The 21,862-nt window shown below is 37.2% G+C and overlaps 1 protein-coding gene across 1 annotated transcript in view; it reads right to left on the reverse strand.

Annotated features, from left to right (window-relative positions):
• The window catches only part of Rgs20 (regulator of G protein signaling 20), a 68,749-nt gene continuing 46,887 nt past the window's right edge, over positions 1–21,862 (reverse strand). The window contains exons 2-5 of the mRNA XM_027932877.2: positions 15,308–15,456; positions 7,417–7,500; positions 3,485–3,719; positions 1–996 (exon numbers count right to left, since the gene is read on the reverse strand). Coding sequence (XP_027788678.1) covers positions 808–996; positions 3,485–3,719; positions 7,417–7,500; positions 15,308–15,456 — 657 coding nt within the window. The 3' untranslated portion in view covers positions 1–807. The remainder of the gene's footprint in view (positions 997–3,484; positions 3,720–7,416; positions 7,501–15,307; positions 15,457–21,862) is intronic.

The raw sequence follows: 21,862 nt of genomic DNA on the forward strand, positions 1-21,862 counted from the left end.
TTATTTTTTTAGAGTAAAAATGCCCCATATTTCTTTCAATAATAAAAATGGAAATAGATTTACTTGAAGGTTTCGTTGTGAACATGACCAAGTTGTGAATTTCTTTAGGTTGGCAAATTATGATAATAAAATAATGGTAACTCTTTTCAACAGAAGAACTTTCTAAGCATGGCTTCTTTTACCAAACATTTGGGACTCATCCAGTTAAAAGCACAGTGCTTTGACATTACCCATGTATAGATACACATGCACATATATGTATCCGCATACATACATACTCTAAGATATAAAATGGATTATCAGTTTTACAGGTAGTGGTTACATCTTTATAAAATGTGAATTTGGGTCTATCACGGTACTGGTAAGTGAAGTATTCGGACCAAGCTTGATGGAAGGAAAGGGTATCTGAGTAACAACTGGAATATCTTTTGTGGGTAATCGGTTACTACTGAACTCATGCAAAACAAAAGTTTGCTCCTATGGATGGATGTACATGCTCCAGGAAGTATGGCTTCTTTTAGCAAATCCTTTGCCACTGGGAACATGCTGCTGTTATTGTAAATGTAAATATACTATCTTTCTAAAACAGCCATATTCCATTTTTTTCCTCAAAAGTATCTCTAAAGGTGGCTGTAATTTACATTTACATTGTGACTATATAACCATCTGCCAGAGGGAAGAAGCATCTGTTATTAAATGAGCCCAAGTATTATCCCAGCTGAAGACATCACTACCTCTTACTTCCCTGTGCTAGATGTAGTCCAGAACTTCTTTATTTTCTTTTATAATAAATATATTTGAAAATTCCTATGCTTCAGCTGTTTTCTCAGATAAGGACTGAAGCAAATCCTTATAGACAGTAGAGTTCATGAATCGAGGATAAGAGTCTCTGTGCATTAGGGTGTAAATCTGAAGTTGAGCATCATCAAATATATGTTGGGATGGCTCCACCATATTTCTGTTGATTACTTCTCTTACTCGAGAGTCCAAGCTGACCTGTCAATAGAAACATTTGTTTAAACAGTTGTATTAGATACATTTCTTTATAAATCTGCCCCCAATTCACATAGCTCATTTTGTCTTTTGAAAGTCCCAAACCAGTCAGGTGTGGTGGCACATGTCTGTAATCCCAGAGACTCATTAGGCTGAAGCAGGAGGATCGAAAGTTCAAGGCTAGCCCAAGGCTAGCCCGAGCAACTTAGTGAGACCCTGTCTCAAAATAAAAAGGGCTGGGGATCTAGCATAATGGTAGAGTTGCCCTTGGGTCCAATCCCCTGCAGAGAAAAATAAAACCCCAATCCCCTTTCAAACCAAACAAAGTCATCTAAAAATCCAAACTGCCAAAAGAAAACCTAAAAGCCCAAAGAATGGGAGTTTTTAACTTTTCAGCAACATTAGCAGCCCCTAGAGGGCTTATTAAGTAGTTTGCTGGGTGCCATCCCCAGGGTTTCTGACTCAGTAGAAGTGGGTAAGAGCCAGAACTTTTATTTCTCACAAGCTCTAATGCTGGAGGGGATCATACTGCTTTCAAAAACCACAACATTGTATTGCTTCTTTTAAGTGAGAGTACAGTGTCCTTTGTGGAAGTAGTAGGAAAGGTAGCAAGCACAGACATAGCCCTTGCTAATTTCCCATAACATGAAGGCTAACATCTGCATGCTTTAGCCTTTTCCCCAGCTAAAACACTATCACAGATTTCTGGGAACAATTATTAGGCTGACTAGATGGGTACATTTGTGAGGTTCGCGTGCACAAGGCCTGAGGGCCGATGATGCTTGGGGTTTCACTGATGAATTGTGGGGCCTTGGGCAAGGTGAACTCCATTGTGTCCATATTAAGTTCCTCATTCAGTGAAATGATGATGATGGTAGTTTCTAGATTTTTGCTGAGGATTTAATGAGAATTTACTTAAAGTGCTTGGAATCCACTAAGCCCCTGGGAGAGGATAGCTATTATGCTATGATGTTTTGCTCATGCTGGACAAGACTGTGTCCTAGAACAGGGCAAACCACTAGGTTCAGACTTCCCATATCTTCTAAGGAAAGAACCTCAGCTGGATCATCTCTGCACTAGCAACGTATATTTATTAATGTATGTGATTAGTATAAAATTGAAAATGTGGGGCTGGGGATGTGGCTCTAGCGGTAGCGCGCTCGCCTGGCATGCGTGCAGCCCGGGTTCGATCCTCAGCACCACATACAAACAAAGATGTTGTGTCCGCCGAAAACTAAAAGATAAATATTAAAAAAAAAAAAATTCTCTCTCTCTCTCTTTAAAAAAAAAAAAAAGAAAGAAAATGTGATTAGCTAAACTATGCATTTCAGTTTTGACTCGGGTGACCCATCTTTCCGTATGCACATGACCGTCTTTCTCCTAGTAAGCACCTCTTGCCTACCCCCAGTGGTACCTCAAACCCCACATGTTCAATGCCAACTCCCAAAGCTTCTAGATCTCCTTGTGTGGCTAGTGAGGGAATGGAACTGCCCCCAAACCAATTCAGAGTCCTGCTTATCCTTCAAGTTCCCTCCCGGCTCTGTGTCAGTCACAAAGTCCTCCTGATCCTACTTCTTTTTTTTTTTTTTTTAAATATTTTTTTAGTTATAGTTGAACACAATACCTTTATTTTATTTATTTATATGTGGTGTTGAGGATCAAACCCAGCGTCACCCACATGCTAGGCCTGTGTTCTACCACTGAGCTACATCCCTAGCCCCCTACTTCTTTAACACTCAAATCTGTCTACCTCTTCTCTCTCTGACATAACCCTTGTGAAGGTCATTCACTGCTGCTGGATTTCTGTAGCAGCCTCCTGAATGGTCACCTGGTGCTAGTGCAGTGCTTCTCCAAACCACGCCCAATGGTTTGACCAAGAAGCTCTTTCTGAAGTGCAACATCCATCCTGACACTCCAGCTTTCTACCTTGCACTGGCTTGTTGGTGTGCTCAAGACCAGGTTCAAATGTTACCAGTTCCAAGGTTAAGCTTCTGAGGACCATGATGCTATGCTTCCACTAATTCCCAGCTCCATTTCACTATTTTCTTCAGAATCTGTTCTGAACCACTTGGGATTTAAAGAAGGAAGGAGCTAGAATTATCTTGTTTTTTTTTTCCTTCTGTCTGGGATAACCCTTTTCCCTATCCAATGAAGACCACTTATCCTTCAGATCTTGGTTTAAACATCACTCCCTACAAGACAGGACTTCACCAACCACCCAGTGGAGAGAGAATTCGCTCCCTTATTTTCCACATGTCTCCTAAGCTTGAAACACACCACAAAATATTTCACAGATTTCAGGGGGCACTTGGCACCCATCTGTGGAACCATAGTCAAATGGACTTAAATGCTATGAACAGAGGCAGAGTAGTTTTCGGTATATTGGAGTAGCCATCCGGTGCAAAGGTGAGCATGACCAAACATGACCCAATATGGAAGGAGTTTATTTTACCAAGGGCTCTTGGGAGAAGACCTTTCTGTGGGTACAAACCTCTTTAGGAGAAAGAATAGAAATGTAGTCTTCATATATTATCCTTGCTTTCTCTTCGATAATGTTTTTATTAGCTTCCTTTTTCAGTTCCTCACAAGCCATCCAGAAAAGCATATTTTCTTCACTGAATTCTGTTCGGAGAAATTCACGGAAAGCATTTCTTCCTGCTGGAGTGACCATTAAGTTGTCGAATGACTGAGCCCAGGCATTGACTTCTTCCAGAGTAGGAGTTGGGCTTAGGGGAGGCCAAAAGAAAGGTGGAAAGGGAGCTGTTATTGGTAGTAAATTCAAATTTCATCACTGGAAACCTCTTTCCCTCTCTGATGATGGAAAGTGTGTGAATTTTGGCACTTTCAGGAAGGGGAAATGATGTTCTCACCTCCTTAAGCCTTTGGCAAAAACACGAGTACAATGCTTTGACAATGTCTAGCTGGATTGCATGGCTGCTGCCAAAGTGCTTGTAAACCAAGTTGCTAGAATAACTACTAAGACTATATTTGTTTACAGCTGGTAATATTTTTAAATTATAGAAGCAAAGAAAAATCTATCACCACCTGACCCCAAACTTCCTAATCTTCTATAAGAGAACTAAGTCTTAATCTTCAGAACAACAATGGGGCAGTGTCTACTTCATAGTGTTTTGGGTTTTTTTATGTAATATATGAGAAAGAACATAGAATATATGCAAAACAGCTAGGTACAGAGGGACACACCTATGATCCCAGCAACTCTGGAGATAGAAACAGGTGGATCACAAGCCCTAGGCCAACCTGGATAATTTAGTGAGACTCTGTCTCAAAATAAAAAAACTAAAAAAAAAAAAAAAAACCTTAAAAAAAAAAAATGGCAGGGGATATAACTCAGTGGTAAAGTGCCCTGGGTTCAATCCCTAGTACCAGAAGAAGAAGAAGAAAAAAATATATGTGTGTGTGTGTGTGTGTGTGTGTGTGTGTGTATATATATATATATATATATATATATATTATATATAATATTATATAAAATATATAATATATATTATATTTTATATAATATATAAATATATAATATTATATAAAATACAAATGTAAGTAAGGAAGGAATGTCACTATTTACCTTAAGAATTGAAATATTGTTCAAAAAGTTACATTTGTTACCCTGAGTGCTTATTCTCCCCACCCCATCCTGGAGGAAACTGCTATATGGGGGGGGGTACCAAGGATTGAACCCAGGAGAGCTTCACCACTGAGCCACATCCCTAGTCTTTTTTCTTTCTTATTTTGAGACAGGGTCTCTAAGTTGCTGAGGCTGGCTTTGAATTTGCAATTCTTCTGCCTTAGCCTCCCAAGTTGCTTGGATCACCTTGTGGCACCATCGCACCCAGATGTGAGCTATTTTCTTTATTTATTTAGTCACTGGGAATTGAACCTCCCACAGACTAGATAAGTGCTCTACTGCTGAGCTATACCCCCAAACAAATTTGATGTTTTATTATAAAACTTTTTTTCTTCTTTTATGATACTGGAGATTGAACTCAGGGGCACTCTACTATTGAGCTACATCCTTAATCTTCAAAAAAAAAAAAAAAAAAAGTTTCATTTTGAGAACAGATCTCACTAAATTGCCCAGGCTGGCCTCTAATTTGTAATATTTCTACCTCCACCTCTTGGGTCACTGGAATATAGGTATATGCCACTGTACCTGGTAAAAATCTTATTGTTTAGATTTTGTTTTTATGACAGTCATATGAATTCTTCAAAATGAAAAAGTACTAGATATATGAAGAAAAATAATGATAATAACTCTGGAAAAGTTTTTTTTTTGAAAGAAAAGACATAATTTTAAAATAACAGTTTTAACAAAGTAAACTACACACAAATTCTGGATTATTTTTATGAAGAATTATTGCATCACAGAAGCTTAAAGTATGCTACTTATGTTCCTTAAGCATATGAATTCAAAAGACATCTTTCTTTTGTCAATTTAATACATGATTTTGAAAAAGTTAAATATAGTTTATAGTAGAATTGTTTTAAAGAACGAGAGACCATTATATGTCCCATACCAGTGAAGAACTATTTTTCCTCATAATTTTATTTATTTATTTTTAATTTTTTGTTATAATTAGTTATACATGACAGTAGAATAGATTTTGACACACTGTACACAAATGGAGCACAACTTCTCATTCCTCTGGCTATACATGGTGAGTCATACCAGTACAATCATACATGTATAATATGGCAATAGTATCAGTTTCCTTCCACCGTCCTTCCCATCTCCACAGCCCCTCCCCTCTCCTTATTTCCCTCTGCACAATCCAAAGTTTCTTCATTCTTATTTAGCCGCCCCCCACCACCAATGAAGAACTTAAAAGCAAAGAAAATACAGTTCAAATAGCAAAAGGAGAAAAAATAAAGGAAACAATGAGGAGGTTTCGCAAGAAGCCAACCACAGAACGGGCTGAAAGACTAAACATATTAGTAAAGAGCAAAATAATTGACAGTGATATTGGATTCAAATCCCCATTTAAAGACAGATTCAAACTGGGCCAAAAAAGCCAAATTTGATATAATGTTATTTTTACCAAAAAGCTAAAAACAAGTCAATAGGCAAGATATGTGGGGCAAAGGCAAGTAAGTATAATACTAATGTCTAAGTGGAACTAGAAGCAAAAGGTATTAAATGGGCAAGGAGCCACTTTATGTTATTCACTGGCTATGAATTAAGGAAAGCCAATGTGCACTGAGTGCTTGTTTCTTGCCAGGCTCTGTTCTTGTTTTAATCAGCATTCACAAGAACCCTTTATTGGCTTAGCTACAAAAAAACTATTATTATCCCCATTTCACATATAAGAAAACCGAGGCAAAATGTGGCTTCTAAGCTGGAAACAGTAGCACACACCTGTAATATGATATGACGTGTATAATGATAGAGGCTGAGACAGGAGAATTGCATGTTCAAAACCAGCCTCAGCAACTTGATGAGGCCCTAAGCAACTTAGCAAGACGCTGTCTCAAAAAATAAAAAGTGCTGGGATGTAGCTCAGTAGTAAAATGGCCGTAGGTTCGATCCCCAGCACCAAACAAAAAAAATAGTAGCTTTTAAGTCAAGTGCCAAGGTCACACAGGCAGGACAGTCAGAGCCAGAACCAGATGTAGGCATTCCTATTCCAGATGTGAATGTTCCCAAAGCTTGGCATGGAACACAATACACTGAGATCTAGGATATCAGCTGTTTTTAACAGACTCATACTTTGTGGTAGAGAACCCCTGAGTTCTATCCCCAGTGCAGCAAAAAAACAAAAACAAAGTCTTTCATGCTTAAGATTGTCTCCCAGACTTTGAAAATTCTGGGATAGAACAAATAAGATAAAGAATGAAAAAAATAAGTAACTACTACTAAGGTTTTTTCCCCCTCAAAAATAAGCAATTTAATATAAAACCTATTTGAACAATGCTTTTTAGAATATTTGCTTAATGTCTGTAATTATAAAGGCATAGGATTAAGACTTAAGTATAAAAATAATTATGGGGAAAGGAAGTCAATTTATATTATAGAAAGAAAAAAATAAATTTGGTAACAATTGATGTGTATTTTTTTTTTCAATTTTCAAAATATTTAAATTTTAAAAGTTATTTGGCCATTTACTATAAATTTATAATTAAGAAAAAAATAGACTGACTCTTCTGAAAATCAAGTATGTTGTTTTACTATGGTCTTTTATTTTATAAAAATAAAGTTGCATCATTAAAGTTTGTATAGAAGCATAGCTTTATTTTTGTGATTGGCACAGTAAATTTAAAGGAGTTCTTCTGGGAAAAAAATATGTCACTTTGAGATTTGGTGTTAATAAATTGTTAGAGAAATTGTGTGTATTCTGTTTAATCAAAAAGAAAAAGCAAAAGGTTGGTATTTCTGAGTTTAGTGAGTAAAAAAATGTGAGATTTTACCTTTCTTCGCAGGTTGGAAATTCTGTTCTGAGCTCATGGGAAGCTCTTGTGAGTCTCTGGTCTTCTTGGTTTCTAACAGTGAGGCTGCAAGAAACAGGACAGTCAGTCACATGTTAATTGAGGTCAATTTGCACCAAAGAAAAGTTTTGTTTTTTTTTTCCAACAAATATTTTAAAGAGAATTTCAGATTCTCAAGTAGAATTTTCTTTCCTTGAAAAACAAAATGGCCATGATTGCTTTTTTCAGAAAATCAAAAGTATGACAAGAAGATATTTGTGTGTATTAGATTTCCGCAACTATAACAAAATACCAGAGATAATTCACTTGCAGAGAGCAAAGTTTTATTTTTGGCTCACAATTTTGAAGGTTTGAGTCCATGAGTGGTTAGCCCCATTATTTTGGGCCTGTGGCAAGGGTGCACATCATGGTGGGAGTACATGATATAGCAAAATGGCTGACAGCATAAGCCAGGGATCAAACAGGAAGAGGCTGAGATCCTACTATCTGCTTAAAGGGTACACACCCCAGTGACCTAAGGACTTCCCACTAGGCCCCACCTCTCAAGGGTTCCATCACTTTTCAGTAGTGCCTCCCTGGGAACCAAGCCTTTAACATTGGGCCCCTGGATAACATTCAAGATCTAAACTATTAGCAGTATTAGAAAAATAAATTATATTTATTTATACCACTGTAGTCTATACTAATCGAGAAAGAGAAATTATCATGCTCAATTACATTTAGAATAACTTTTCATATAAAACTTGTTCATTAGAAAATAATAAAAAAAATAGTAAGGTTGTCAGAAATGTTTTCAGTTTTCATTTCCTTTTCTGCACATTAAAAAAGGTATATATTGGCCGGGCATGATAGAGAATGCCTATAATCCAACTCCAGATGCAGAGGCAGGAGGTTTACAAGTTCGAGAGGCTAGCCTTAGCAATTTAGTGAGACCCTGTTTCAAAATAAAAGTTAAAAAGGGGTAGGGATGTAGCTCAGTGGTAGAGCACCCCTGAGTTCTATCCCCAGTGCAGCAAAAAAACAAAAACAAAGTCTTTCATGCTTTGTTTCTAGTCAAAATGAAGGGTTTATTTATTTGTAGGGCACATGTACAAATATGAGAGAAAACCAATCAAAATTTATTTTGTATCAGGCTTGAGAGCTTGTTTCCTTATGCACAATTTGTACATATCTCTCTAAATTTATTCCAAATAATTTTGTTATTATTATAAGTGGAATTTTTACTTCTGTCTTACCTTCTAGTTATTGTTTGTACACATGAGGGCTATTAGTATATGCTGTCATTTATATGCCATAAAATTGATATGCTTAAAAGTGTACAATTCAGCTGGGTGAGGTGGTACATGCCTGTAATCCCAACAGCTTGGGAGACTGAGGCAGGAGGATTGTGAGTTCAAAGGCAGCCTCAGTAATTTAGCAAGGTCCTAAAAGCAACTCATCGAGACCCTGTTTCTAAATAAAATATAAAAAAGGATTGGGGATGTGGCTCACTTTTTAAACACCCCTGGGTTCAATCCCTGGTACCAAAAAAAAAAAAAAAAGTACAATTCAGAGCTTTTTAGTAGTATACCTACAAGGTTGCACAATCATCATTACTATCCAGAACATTTTCATGCCCCCCAAAAGAAATCCCACAACTGTTAGTAGCCTCTCCTTATTACCTGTATCTCCCTTCTCCAGCAGCTCTAGAAAAAACACTAATAACTTACTGCTTCCTGTCTATCCCTTTTTGCTTATTCTGAATCATGCAATATGTGATCTTCTGTGGCTGGCATCTTTCACTTGATGTAATGTTTTCATGGTTTATCCATGTTATGCATAGCTTACATCAGTATTTCATTCCTTTTTCTGATTGAATAATACATCATATGAATATGTAATATTTATTATCCATTCAACAGTGGATGGACATTCGCCTTATTTCTACTTTTGGGTTGCACATTCGTGTGCAAGTTTGTATGACCATACACTTTCATTTCTCTTGGGTGGATTTTCATTTTTTCTTGAGTGGAATTGCTGATGCGTATGATAACTCTATTTTTAACATTTTGAGGAATTCCCAAACTGTTTTCTAAAGCAGCTGTGCAGTTTATACTCCCCTGAGCAATCTTGAAGAATCTAATTTCTCCATATCCTTGCCAAAAGTTACTGCTTTCTTTTTCATTCTAGTTTCCTTTATTTGTACCTAACATGGGTGTGAAAGGTTATGTCACTGTCACTTTGATTTGTACTTTCCTAATGACCAGTGATGTTGAGGACTTTTTCATGTAATTACTAGCTATTGTACATTGTCTTTGGAAGTGATCTATTTATTTTCTTTGGCCATTTTTATATTTATTTATTTGGTACTAGGAATTGAACCAAAGGGCACCTTACCACTAAGAGGCATCCTTAGGACTTTTTATTTTTTATTTTGAGATAGGGTTTCACTATGTTTCTTAGGGCTTGCTTCACTAAGTTGCTGAGACTAGCCTAGAACTTGCCATCCTCCTGCCTCAGCCTTCTGAGTCACTAGGATTACAGGTGTGCGTCACCACAACCAGACCATTTTTATTCTATTAATTAATTTGTTTTTGGATGTTGAAGATCCAACCAGGGCCTTGCACATTCTAGTTTTCTTTACTGAATTCTTCTGTTTGCACCAGTTTTATACATAATTCTCTTGGAGTTTTCAGGTAGACTCTCATCTCATTGTCTGCAGAGAGGGAGATATTCTACCTCTTCCAACTTTTTGTTTGTTCGTTTTGGACTGGAAATTGAACCCAGGGACATGTAACTACTGAGCTACATGCCAAACCCTTTTTATTTTTTATTTAGAGACAGGGTCTAAGTTGCTGAGGCTAGCCTTAAACTTGTGATCCTCCTGTCTCAGCCTCCCAAATTGCTGGGATTACAGGTGTGAGCCACTGTGCCTGGCTACCTCTTCCCATTTTTTTAAGGGGCCTTTAATTGTTTCCTCTTGTTAAATTGCATTGGCTAATACCTAAAACAATGTCTAACAGTGGTAGAGATTGTGGACACACATGCCTTGATCTTGACTTTAGCAGGAATGCTTTTAGTATCCCATCAATTTAAAAACGGATTTTTTTTCTGGGGGGTGCTGGGGAATGAACCCAGGGCCTTGTGCATGTTAAACCTGTGCTTTAATCATAGAGTTATACTGCTAGCCCTCAAAATGGCTTTTTATCATTGATGATTTGAGTTTTATCTTGTTATTGCTACTGCATTAATGTTTCTCTTCCTTTTATTATGTCTTTTCTTAATACTCCTTACTCCACTTTGTAAGTATGTCAGCCTTTCAGCACATGCACTTTATGAATTTTCAATAAGTGTATGTGTCTGTGTACAGCTCTATTTTTCTTTAAAGGCAAAGTCATTAAACATGCAGGAACCCTTTGGCTTGTTTCTTTTATGATGCCAGGGCTAAAAAGTTTCAATAAATAATGGTTTATTTAAAATGAAACAAAACAAAACAAAGAAGACTGACAGGCATTGGGTGGTATCCTCTCTGCATGGGCATGAATACTGCCTGACCGCCTAGGCATCTTTTGTAAGCAGAGCACATTACTGCACAGTGGGTATGAAAAAGCAAAGAGAAAAGGGAATTATGAATTTGACACAAAATTCCTAAGAGAACTGGAAGCTAAACTCTGAACTAAATAATGCAAAATTTATTTAAGCTTTGACATTTCTTCCACCTCATTATACAAAGTTGAATTTTTAAGGAGACAAGCTGTTCTAGAAAAAGTGAAGCATATACTTTTTAGTCAAGTTTTGTTTACTGGGCTTCACTGGGATCATTAAGCAGAACAAGGTGTGGACAGAAGCCAAGGTGGTTGTTCACCGTGTTTTAGAAATGGTTAGTAAAGATGACCCATGGTTAGATACATTTTGAATTATAAAGGAGGAAAAATTCATCAACCTTCTAGAATTTTTTAAGTTTATTTTCAAGAGAAGAAGAATCCATGTGTTTCTTTTATAACAAGTACCAGAGGCCATGGGGAGAAATTCAGAGAGCCACATCACAAGGGCTTAGAAAACATATTGCCATTTACTTTCCTTGAAAGTTAACTCTACTATGTATTTCAACCCAAATACATCTCAAAAGAATGTTGAGAAAAGAATCAAGGATCATCTTCCACTGATGTGACAAATATATATTATATTTGGGGGCTAATTATGAATGCCATTCATTGTGAAAGAAAAATTTCTTCTCAAAATAGTTGAAGTTTGCTGTATGTTTTTTGCCCTCATCCTATTCTCCTCTCTTTCTGCCTTAGAGAGAAACATCAACCTTAATTTGTTTTGTTTGTTTGTTTGTTTGTTTTATGTTTGTTTTGAGTCCTAGGGCTTAATTCAGGGGCATTCTACCACTGAGGCACATTCCTCAGCCCTTTTTACTTTTGGAGACAGGGTCTTGCTAAGTCACTAAATTGCTGAGGCTGGTCTTGAATTGAGATGCTCCTGCCTCAGCCTCCCGAATTGCTGGAATTACAGACGTGCGCCACCACACACAGCCACATTTTTATATTTTAGTGTGGCAAAATTTATGAATCTTTTAGAGAATTTTTTCTTTGAATTTCAAAGTAACTGTTCCCAACATAGTCATAAAGATACAATCCTATATTTTGTTCTTGACCTTTAAGTCATCTGGAATTGATTTTTTTTTTTGTTTTTTTTTGGAAGATGAGGATTGAATTTTTACTATGGTTCAATTATGGACTATGTCTGTTTTTATAGACTTAGATAACAGGCAGGTGATCAACCTTCCTGGTTTGCTGGGGACTCAGGCTTTCATGGAACTTTTCAATGCTAAAATGAGAAAGTTCCAGGCAACTGCGATGAGTTGGTTATCCAAATACTACGAATTCAGACATACTCTCCTTCACTGATGCCACCTCTGTCATATGTTGAAAAAGTTTTCTAGATTTCTTTTATTGTCTTCCATTGATGTGGGAACTACATGTTGTATTTTTGCACTATTTATAAATGCCATTAATTGTGAAAAAAATTTTTCTTATGATTTTTTGTAAGTCTGAAATAATTTGATTTGTCAATTGTTGGCATGAGATTATTTGTTTACCGCTGGGTTTTATACTTTTGAACCCCAAATATGACACATATTCCATTTGATTCCTTTTGTGTCTACTCTTGTCACTTGTGTTCCATGGCTTCCCTCTGGGTTCACTTTCCTCCCCCTGAAGTACTAAGAACATTTCTTACTACTTTTTAGGGAAGGCCTGTGGGTGGGTATAAATTCTCTTGGCCTTTGTATGTCTGAAAATGTCTTATTTTATCCACATTCCTGAATAACAGTTTGGGTTTTTTTTAATATTTAATTTTTTAGTTGTAGTTGGACATATTCCATTCATTTACTTTTATATGGTGCTGAGGATTGAACACAGGGCCCCGCACATGCTAGGCAAGTGCTCTCCCACTGAGCCATAATCCCAGCCCCACAGTTTGGGTTTTCAGAGTTTTTAGTTACTTTTCTCCAGGACTTTGAAGATGTGGCTTTGTTGCATTTTATATACATACATGATAAGTGCTACATAAATGCTGGTGATGATGCTGATGATGATGGATGATGATGATGTCATCCAGGAATAGATTGTAATTTTATTCACTCTATTTGGTACTAGTCTTCTAATAGTACCCTACTCTGGGATCCATTCCCACCTGCTACCCTTACATTATCAGGATGATATGTTACCAAGGCCATGATCTCAGCCTCCTTGCCCTGTCCAAGGGAAGGAAGGACAGCTTAAACATTAGCTAGAGTCTCACTGACACTGTGATACCCTTTTTATCCTTGTACACCTCTCATATGACCATCTCTGTTCACAATGAGATCTGTTGGCAGAGTGAAAAGTGAAGAAGGGCCCTGAATGTAGGCTCTCACCATAGATGGGTATCTTCCCTGTGTAGGAAAAAGGTTTTCTCTGTGTCTCTTCTCTAGCTTACTGCCAAGTTGTTTAGATTTCTGTGTAGGCATCTGAAGTCTCACCTGAGTGCCAAACTGCTTAGCTGTTGTCCACCCCATCTCCCCACATGCCCACCTGCCGTCTGGGATCTGTCCTGACTGCCTCGTGATCTCATCGGTCTTGGCCATGTTCTATTGCTAGGCTCCATCCACCGGACTGGAACTTCTTATAAGTCCACACTGGCCCAAGTCAAGCAGGATGAGCCCACTAAACTTTCCTGGATGTTTTACAGCCTACCTCCAACTTTCTCCCCAGGATCCAGTTCTAATAGTTCTGTATCACTGTTCTTTTTTTTCTCCTTGTTTTATAATGCTGGGGTTGAACCCATGCTAGGCAAGTACATCTCCAACCCTTATAAAATTTTATTTTGAGACTAGGTTGCCATAAGGCTGATCCTGAACTTGTAATCTTCCTGCCTCGGCTTCCTGAGTAGCTGGGATTACAGGTGTGTGCCACTATGCCTGCCTATATCACTCTTCTTAATCAGTCCCAATATCAGTTTTTCTTCTTCTCCACTGGATAGTGAGGTCTGGATCTACCTTATAGCAAAGCCTACATAAATTTACAATTATTTAATTGCTGAAAGTGATGTACAAGTTTAGCTGGTGCTAGCACTTGTCATATTCAAAATTTCAAAGATGCAACCTAACATGAATATGATTCCTAAATGCAAAGTAATCCATTTCTCCAGACCTTGTGATTCAAACAGTCATGGTGTTTTACATGTAATTCATTTATCACTCTCTTTATTTTTTAAACATTTAAATTTTTTTTTCATTGTAGGTGGACACAATACCTTCATTTATTTAATTAACTAATTTTTAAAGAAGTAGTGCTGAGGATTGAACCCAGCGCCTCACACATGCTAAGCAAGCGCTGTACCACTAAGTCATAACCCCAGCCCCTATTTTATTTTTAAAGCAATAACTGTATCTTCTTTTACCCAGTAAGGTAGTCTGTATTTTCAGATTTCTTTCTCCATTTTTTTGGGGGGGTGGGTATTGGGGATTTAATCTAGGGGCACTTTACCACTGAGTTACATCTCTAGCCTTTTTTTAAAAAAATATTTTTTTTTAGTTGTAGATGGACACAATACCTTTATTTTATTTGTTATTTATTATTATTTTTTTTTTATGTGGTGCCAGGGATCAAACCCAGTGCTTCATGCACGCCAGGCAAGCACTCTACCATTGAGCCACAACCCCGGCCCTCCCTTTTTGTTTTTTGAGACAGGGTCTCACTAAGTGGCTTAGAGCTTTGCTAAGTTGCTGAGGCTGGCCTTGAATTTGTGATCCTCTTGTCTCAGCCTCCAGAGTGCTAGGATTACAGGTGTGTGCCATGGCACTTGTCTTTCTTGCCATTTTAAGCACATATTTTGACAATTTTCTTTATTAAAAAGACAAAATTGCCTAGCATGCATGAGGTTCTGTGTTCAATCCCCAGCACCTCAAGGAAAAAAAATAATAATAAAAGGAAACTAGCAGAAGATAAAAATCCAGGCTTCATAATCCTAATCTTTAAGATAATCTTAAATACTAAATCCTGAACAAAGTCTTTATGCCAAAGGCGAGTCTTTCTAATCACCTAAGTGACGTTTCTGTCCATATGTTAAAGTATGATCAGAACTGCATTCCATTGTCCTTTTGTTGTCTAACCAATGCTAGCTAGCCTGATTTCAAGTATTTGAATATAGGTTTCTTGAGAACTAAACAGACATAGCTATTATTTAAAAAAAACAAACAAACAAACTCTATGTCTTTAACAGGCATGTATTAATTGCTTAAAAAACACTGAATTAGTTACGTTGAATTAAGCAGGCTCTATTCAAGGGTAACAATTCCCAATCAACAGCACATTAATTTTGAAAATTTAAAAGCCCCCAAACTTACCATGAACAGCTACAACAGCAGCACCAGCAGAAGCAGCAAGCATTGGAGCCCCGATTCCCTGCTCCATGCTGGCCGGGGACTGAGCCTGGTGGCTCCTGGGCAGCTGTCATCTGCCGCTTCCGCATCTCCATTCTTTCAGATCCCATAACCTGCAATAGGGCAAGGAAAAAAAGAGTAGGAAGGGGTGTGGAGTTATGAAGACAGCCCAGGGATTCAGTTGTTTGTGAAGATGCCACATGACTATATCCAGGTCATTTTCTTTTTCTAATTCTGGTAAATCCTGGTGCTTAGATTCTTAATATCCATTAATTTATCCAACACTTATTTAATGGCTAGCATCTGCCAAACATGGTAAATTCCAGGAATAAAATGGTGAACAGAGTCTTGCTCTTAGGCACTCAGAGTTTAGTAAAGGAGACAGATAAATATGCAGCAGACACTAATAAGTTGCTCCAATAGGGCGTTTTCCAGCTCCAGGTTCCCTCAGGACTGAATCAAAGGGCAAGCAGTTACAGGTGGCAACTTAATTACAGCGGCCCATGAGGTTGAGCACAGAGAAAGGAGCAAGCCACACCAAAAAGATCATTCGTGCCAGGACAGCAGACTGAGCAAACGTCAGAAGAGGAGTTGGTATTGGGAGGCTGCAGGTCTGAGAACAAAACCATAATATTCACATCTTTACTAGTTGCATGGCCTTGAAGAAGGTACCCAAGTTCTTACATGCAAAATGCTTAGAACACTGCCTGGTACATAGTTACTGCTCAATTATTCCCAGGAAGTGAAGTGCAGGGCCAGACAGCTTGCCCAGACTCACCCCACTATCTTAGGAATGGTTCCTCTTTCCCACTTCCATGGAGGCCAAGCCACCGGATACACAAGATCTACGCCCTTCAGCTTCTGTGTTTTGTTGAGGACTACAAGCATGTGTGAAGGATCAAGGCACCCAAGCAACCTAAGAAAAGAAGCTGCTAAACCCATTTTTACTTTTGATATTACCATTGAATTCTTGATGGAGCTAATTGCAAGCTAATATCAAAGATACATTAAAGAACTTTAAATAAGACTTCAGAATTAAGTTTTAGATATATTATTCTATTCCAGCATTAGATTTGTCTATTTCGATTGACTATGCCTTAATCCTATATGCTTCTAGACTTTTAGTTATTTTAATCTTTCTTTTTTTTATTAGTTGCTCAAGATAATACAATGATCTTGACATATCATACATTTGATTCAAATAGGGTATGAATTTTCATTTTTCCACGTGTACAGATTGCAGGATCACATTGTTTATACAGCCACGTATATACATACAGCAGTACTAGTGTCTGTTGTATTCTGTTGCCCTCCCTATCCCCCCCTCCCCTCCCCTCCCATCACCTCTCTTCCCAATCTACTGTAACACATTTCTCTCTCTTTCTCTCTCTCTCTCTTTTTCATTCCCCCTCACACCATTGTATATGTATTTTGTATAACGATGAGGGTCTCCTTCCATCTTCCGTGCAATTCCCCTTCTCCCTCCCATTCCCTCCCACCTCTCTTCCCTGTTTAGTGGTAATCTTCTTCTCATGCTCTTCTTCCCTACTCTGTTTTAATCTTCCTTTATTTTTATTTTAAGAGACAGGGTCTTGCTGTGTTACCCAGGCTGGCCCTGAACTACTGTATTCAAGTGATCCTCCTGCCTTAGCCTCCCGAATAGCTGGACTAAAGGCATAAATCACTATGCCTGAGATGTTCTAAATTCATTATATGGAGTTTTAAAACTTTTATTCTGGGTTGGATAAAAAAAGTTCTCTTCATTTAAATGTTTATTGTGGTGAAATTTTTTGGAGTCAGAGAGCTGTTCTTGATCTGTTTTTATTGTTGTTAATTGTTTGGTATTTTCCCAGGTGAATTTTGAAATCAGCTTGTTACAGTACAAAAATAATCATATTGGCATTTTGATCAGAGCTACATAGACTGTACAGATTTATTAATGAGGAATGATATCTGAGTTTCTCATGGGAGTTTCAGGATAGCAAGAGAGATCCATCAAAAAGTTTTTATGTCCCTTCATCCACACTGAAAACAATGCTCATAACACCCAGACACTGTCCACAGCACCCCAGCCTAGGCTGTGCAGTTCAGGGTTCCTGAGCTGGTACCAGCAGCACCTTGGTCAAAAGACAGAGGCAGAAACATTTGCCAAACTCCCCATCATGTTATATGGGCTCCACTTGGATCTGGTTTGTATGATATGTCAAGGTCATTGTAGTGTCATGTGTAACTAATTAAAACAAATTTAAAAAAAAAAAAAGACAGAAAGAGTTCTAACCTCTTCTAATGCCTGTTGAAAGTTGGGCATGGTGGTACATGCCAGTAATCCCAGGGTTTCAGGGATCTGAGGCAGGAGGATGGTAAGTTTAAGGCCAGCCTAGGCAAGTTAGTGAGGCTCTGTCTCAAAGTAAAATTTAAAAATAAAAAGAGTTAGGGATGTAGTTCAGTGGTAGAGCACTTTCCTAACATGCTTGAGGTCCTGGGTTCAATCCTAGCATGACATTAAGAAACAATTTTTTTAAAAAAGCAAATATTGATAATTGTTGAAGTTGTTATGTATTGTGGGATTCACGCATAGGATCTGTTATACTGTCTCTACATTTATGTATATTTTAAAATTTCCTTAAAGTTTTAAAAAATGTTGAATCTCTTAGATTTTTAAAAATCTACTAAGATGAGCATATGAATTTCCTCCTTTGAATAGTTATTATGAACTAAGTTACATTAATGCATTTCTTAATGTTGAGTCAACCTTATTTTCATAAGCAATCTCTTCTTAGGTCTAAAGATAACTATTTTCCTATTATGCTACTAAATTGATTTAGTGGTATTTTATATGGATTTTTAACATTTTATCTACATACCCTCCTACTTACCTACCTACCTACCTATCATCTTCATAAAGGAATTATTGTTTCCCTGAACATTTTGTAGAATGTGCCTATAAAATTATTAGAATCTTTTAGGAATGACCTGTTGACTCTATCTTCAACTTTGATTTCTGTTCTTTCATAGATTCTTCCTCTTTTTGTATCAATATGACATTTTTTCTTTCTTGAAAAAAGAAACCATACATTTGATATGGATTTCAATTTATTATTAGTCACAATTGGCAGAATAAGATGCTTTAAGTTACTGTATATTTATTTTAGAGACAAATGCATAGTTGTTTATGGAAGGGTGGCCTATTTAGTTACTAATATTGGTAGAGAATAAATGTTTTTTAGTGTAACAGAAAATTAATATGAAGTTTAACAATAATCATTAAATGAATTCTACCTATTTGCAAGATTTTAAAAATATGCCATTGGTGTATATGTTAAACCAGACAGTAATGTATGACCTGATTGGCCAAGTGAGGTTCTTACATCCTTCCTCTGTCCCTATCTTATCTGTGGGAGGACTCTACAGTCTTATTTCCATTTGTTCCTTCTAAATACAATGGAAGCAATGCTACTTTACATTGCTATTCTGTCTCTCTTTCAGTGTGTGTCTGGCAAAGAATTGCTAGGCATCATTTCACTGTCCTCTGGGGTGACTCAGGCATGACATAGGCAGTGTCCCTCAGCTATTGGCTGCTTTTGCTTGAGCATCCTGAGGCTAGAAGTTAGATGAATGCAAAATCAGCGCTGGCCATTACAGATGCTTTATTTTATAATTCATGGCATTTCAAAAGCAGTCTGAAGAAATGGGAATGGTACAGGTTAGTATCTTATTAAATATTTCAGATTTCAATTGAGATAAATCCTATTTAAACATAGTTTTTCCAGATTCCTAGGAACATGACATTTAAGAGGACTCTTTGAAAGTTCAACTAAAAGCCAACGCAAACTCTTCATCTTGATCACAATCTTTTAGTAATTTGGCATTGAAAGCATTAACTAGTTAGAAAAAATATATGACCTAACTGTAATTAGATCAGAAGAGTTATTTCTTATTTCCTGGTGCATTTAAACTTGATAGCTGGATTCCATAAGGGACTGTTTGTTTTGATTATGGTATCCCAATTCTGAACATAGCCATTATTGAATCGCACAGTGGGAATATATATGATGAAACAGCAAGTATTATATGGAAAAAAAAATCTTAAGACCTAACACACAAGTTTTTGTTCCATGAGGATATAGAATCACAGATGAGATCCCAATGAAGGATCCCAAGAACTTGAAAAGACATACATTTAAAACCCTCCTCAGAGACCCTTAGACACAGGATCCTACTATCAGGGGACAGTTTAGAGTTCTGAAAAATATCAGAATATAAGGAAATTTGAGAGGACAAATTATCCTGGAAGAGACCAAAATCCCAAATCCATTTATATAGTCTCTAAGTTATTTTTGACTGAACACACCTTGACTCTTGACGTATTTCTCTTGGGGCAGTACTGCTAGGTAGATCCTGGATGCTTAACAGGGCCTCAGCTAAATTTATGTCAGAGCAAAGAACCCCTCAGTGCTCTCTGTTATCTGCGATAGGCACTGACTTTCGATATCTGTTAAGTGCAATTTGTAGGAGGCCATTTGGTTTGGACTGAGCTCCTGTACAAGGCCCAACAAACCAAACCAAAATGGAGTCACTCGTGTGAGAGTTCCTCACCACCGAAACGAAACGAAACGAAATTATTTATCTAACTTGTCTGAGAAATCAGGAGAAAGAGAAACAGTAATCAAATTCCCCTCAAAGTCAGTTTTAGTCAGCATAAGAAGTTCCCTCTGCTTTAACTTGTATAAGGAAAGTAAACTGAAATAACCAACTTGTTTTGGTTTCATGTTTCTGTTTTTCTTAGCCTTTCTGTGTCTCTAAAGCAAGCCTCCTCTGCTCAGTTCATGGAAATAATAATTCTGTTTCCCAGAATGAGGTGTTGCTCAATTTTAGAATCACAGATATAAGCAAATTAAGATTTCAAACTAAATTTGTTGTAATTTGGTCTTTTGACGTAGCTTACCTAGTTTTAACTTCTAATTTTGTTATCTTGCACAGGACTCAGCTTATGATCCAGTTTCTTACTCCACTGTGCCACAGGCTTCACCAGTATTCTACCCAAACTCTTGTTTCTGTTTTGTTTTTTACTTCTGGCGCCTATGTCTTGTGGATACATTTCACCCTCCACTTTCTATAAAGGAAGCTATTTTAAAATGCTACAGAGACACTAAAAACTAAAAATCGGAAGTATCTGAATTCAAATGCAAGGTGGGTTGGAGACTTTGGTCAAATTGGGGTAATAAGTTTTCACTTTGAATCACCATTTTGTTCCAAGCAAAGTCAATGATGGTTTTAAAAAAATTCTTAAAAGTATTTGGCTGAATTAAAAAAACAACACAGGAATATCCCAAAATTAGAAATGCAATGGAAATGTCAATTAATGGGTAGAATGGAAGCAGCAGTTCTCCTTGGTTTTCAGTCCACGTAACAGGCAGTGAATGTCAGTGAATGTCAGCAGGTAAAATTAGTCCAGGCTAAGTGGAGGATGAGAGGTGCACTCACTGCTTTAAAAGAAAAGAGGGACCCTGTCTTCTGTACGAAAGAAGCTAATCTGAAACAGCCCTGGCTGAACTCTGTGTGTCTATGTGGGCAAAGGTGGAAGGTAATATAATAAGCTGCTAGTTCTGAGACAAAATCTGCCACATTCTCAATATCACACGGGATGGAAACTGTGAATTACAACATCTGGCTGTCAATGAGAAGCCCACATGTCCTGTGGAGGAAATTTTATTTTTTTAAATATATATATTTTTAATTGTAGTTGGACACAATACCTTTATTTATTTATTTTTATATAGTGCTGAGGATTGAACCTGGAGTCTCACACATGCTAGGCAAGCACTCTACGCTAAGCCACAACCTCAGCCTGGAAATTTTAATGTTTTTAGGTAGAAATAAGTAAAAACTAAGAAAGATAGAAAACAATCAAAACGACAAAAATGGAAGGAAGAAAGATGATTTATTTAAAATAAACTTGCAGACCAAAATTACAAGTCACACGAAAAAAATACAAAGCTAAGAAGGATAGCCATTAAAATAACCCACTGGAATGAATGTGAAAGACTGAGGGCTGGGGTCATGGCTCAGTGGTAGGGTGCTTGCCTCGCACATGTGAGGCCCTGGGTTCAATTCTCAGCACCACATAAAAATGAATAAATGAAAGGTATTGTGTCCATCTACAACTAAAAATATATTTATTAAAAATATATTTATTAAAAATATATTTATTAAAAAAGCTTAAGTTAGGATGCTCAAAGACAATGCAGAAATCATTCTCATTTAAAATGTCAAAAATAGGAAACTAATAGAGATGAATAAAAACAGGTAGATTGAAACTTTCTACTTGGTTCTGTTTTCTAAGACATTAGAAAAGAGCACTGAAGGACTAATTTAGAATCTTGTACAGAGAGACTCCAGGAATTAAAAAAAAAAGAGGGGAGGTTGAGGGAGAGGATGAGACCTCCAGAATGGCCATGTGATGTACTCAGCTTTCTCCCTGGCCAAAACAACAACAACAACCCCAAAACATTAACTGTG

The sequence above is a fragment of the Marmota flaviventris genome, chromosome 15 (assembly GCF_047511675.1).
Source record: "Marmota flaviventris isolate mMarFla1 chromosome 15, mMarFla1.hap1, whole genome shotgun sequence".
Taxonomy (NCBI): Eukaryota; Metazoa; Chordata; class Mammalia; order Rodentia; family Sciuridae; genus Marmota; species Marmota flaviventris.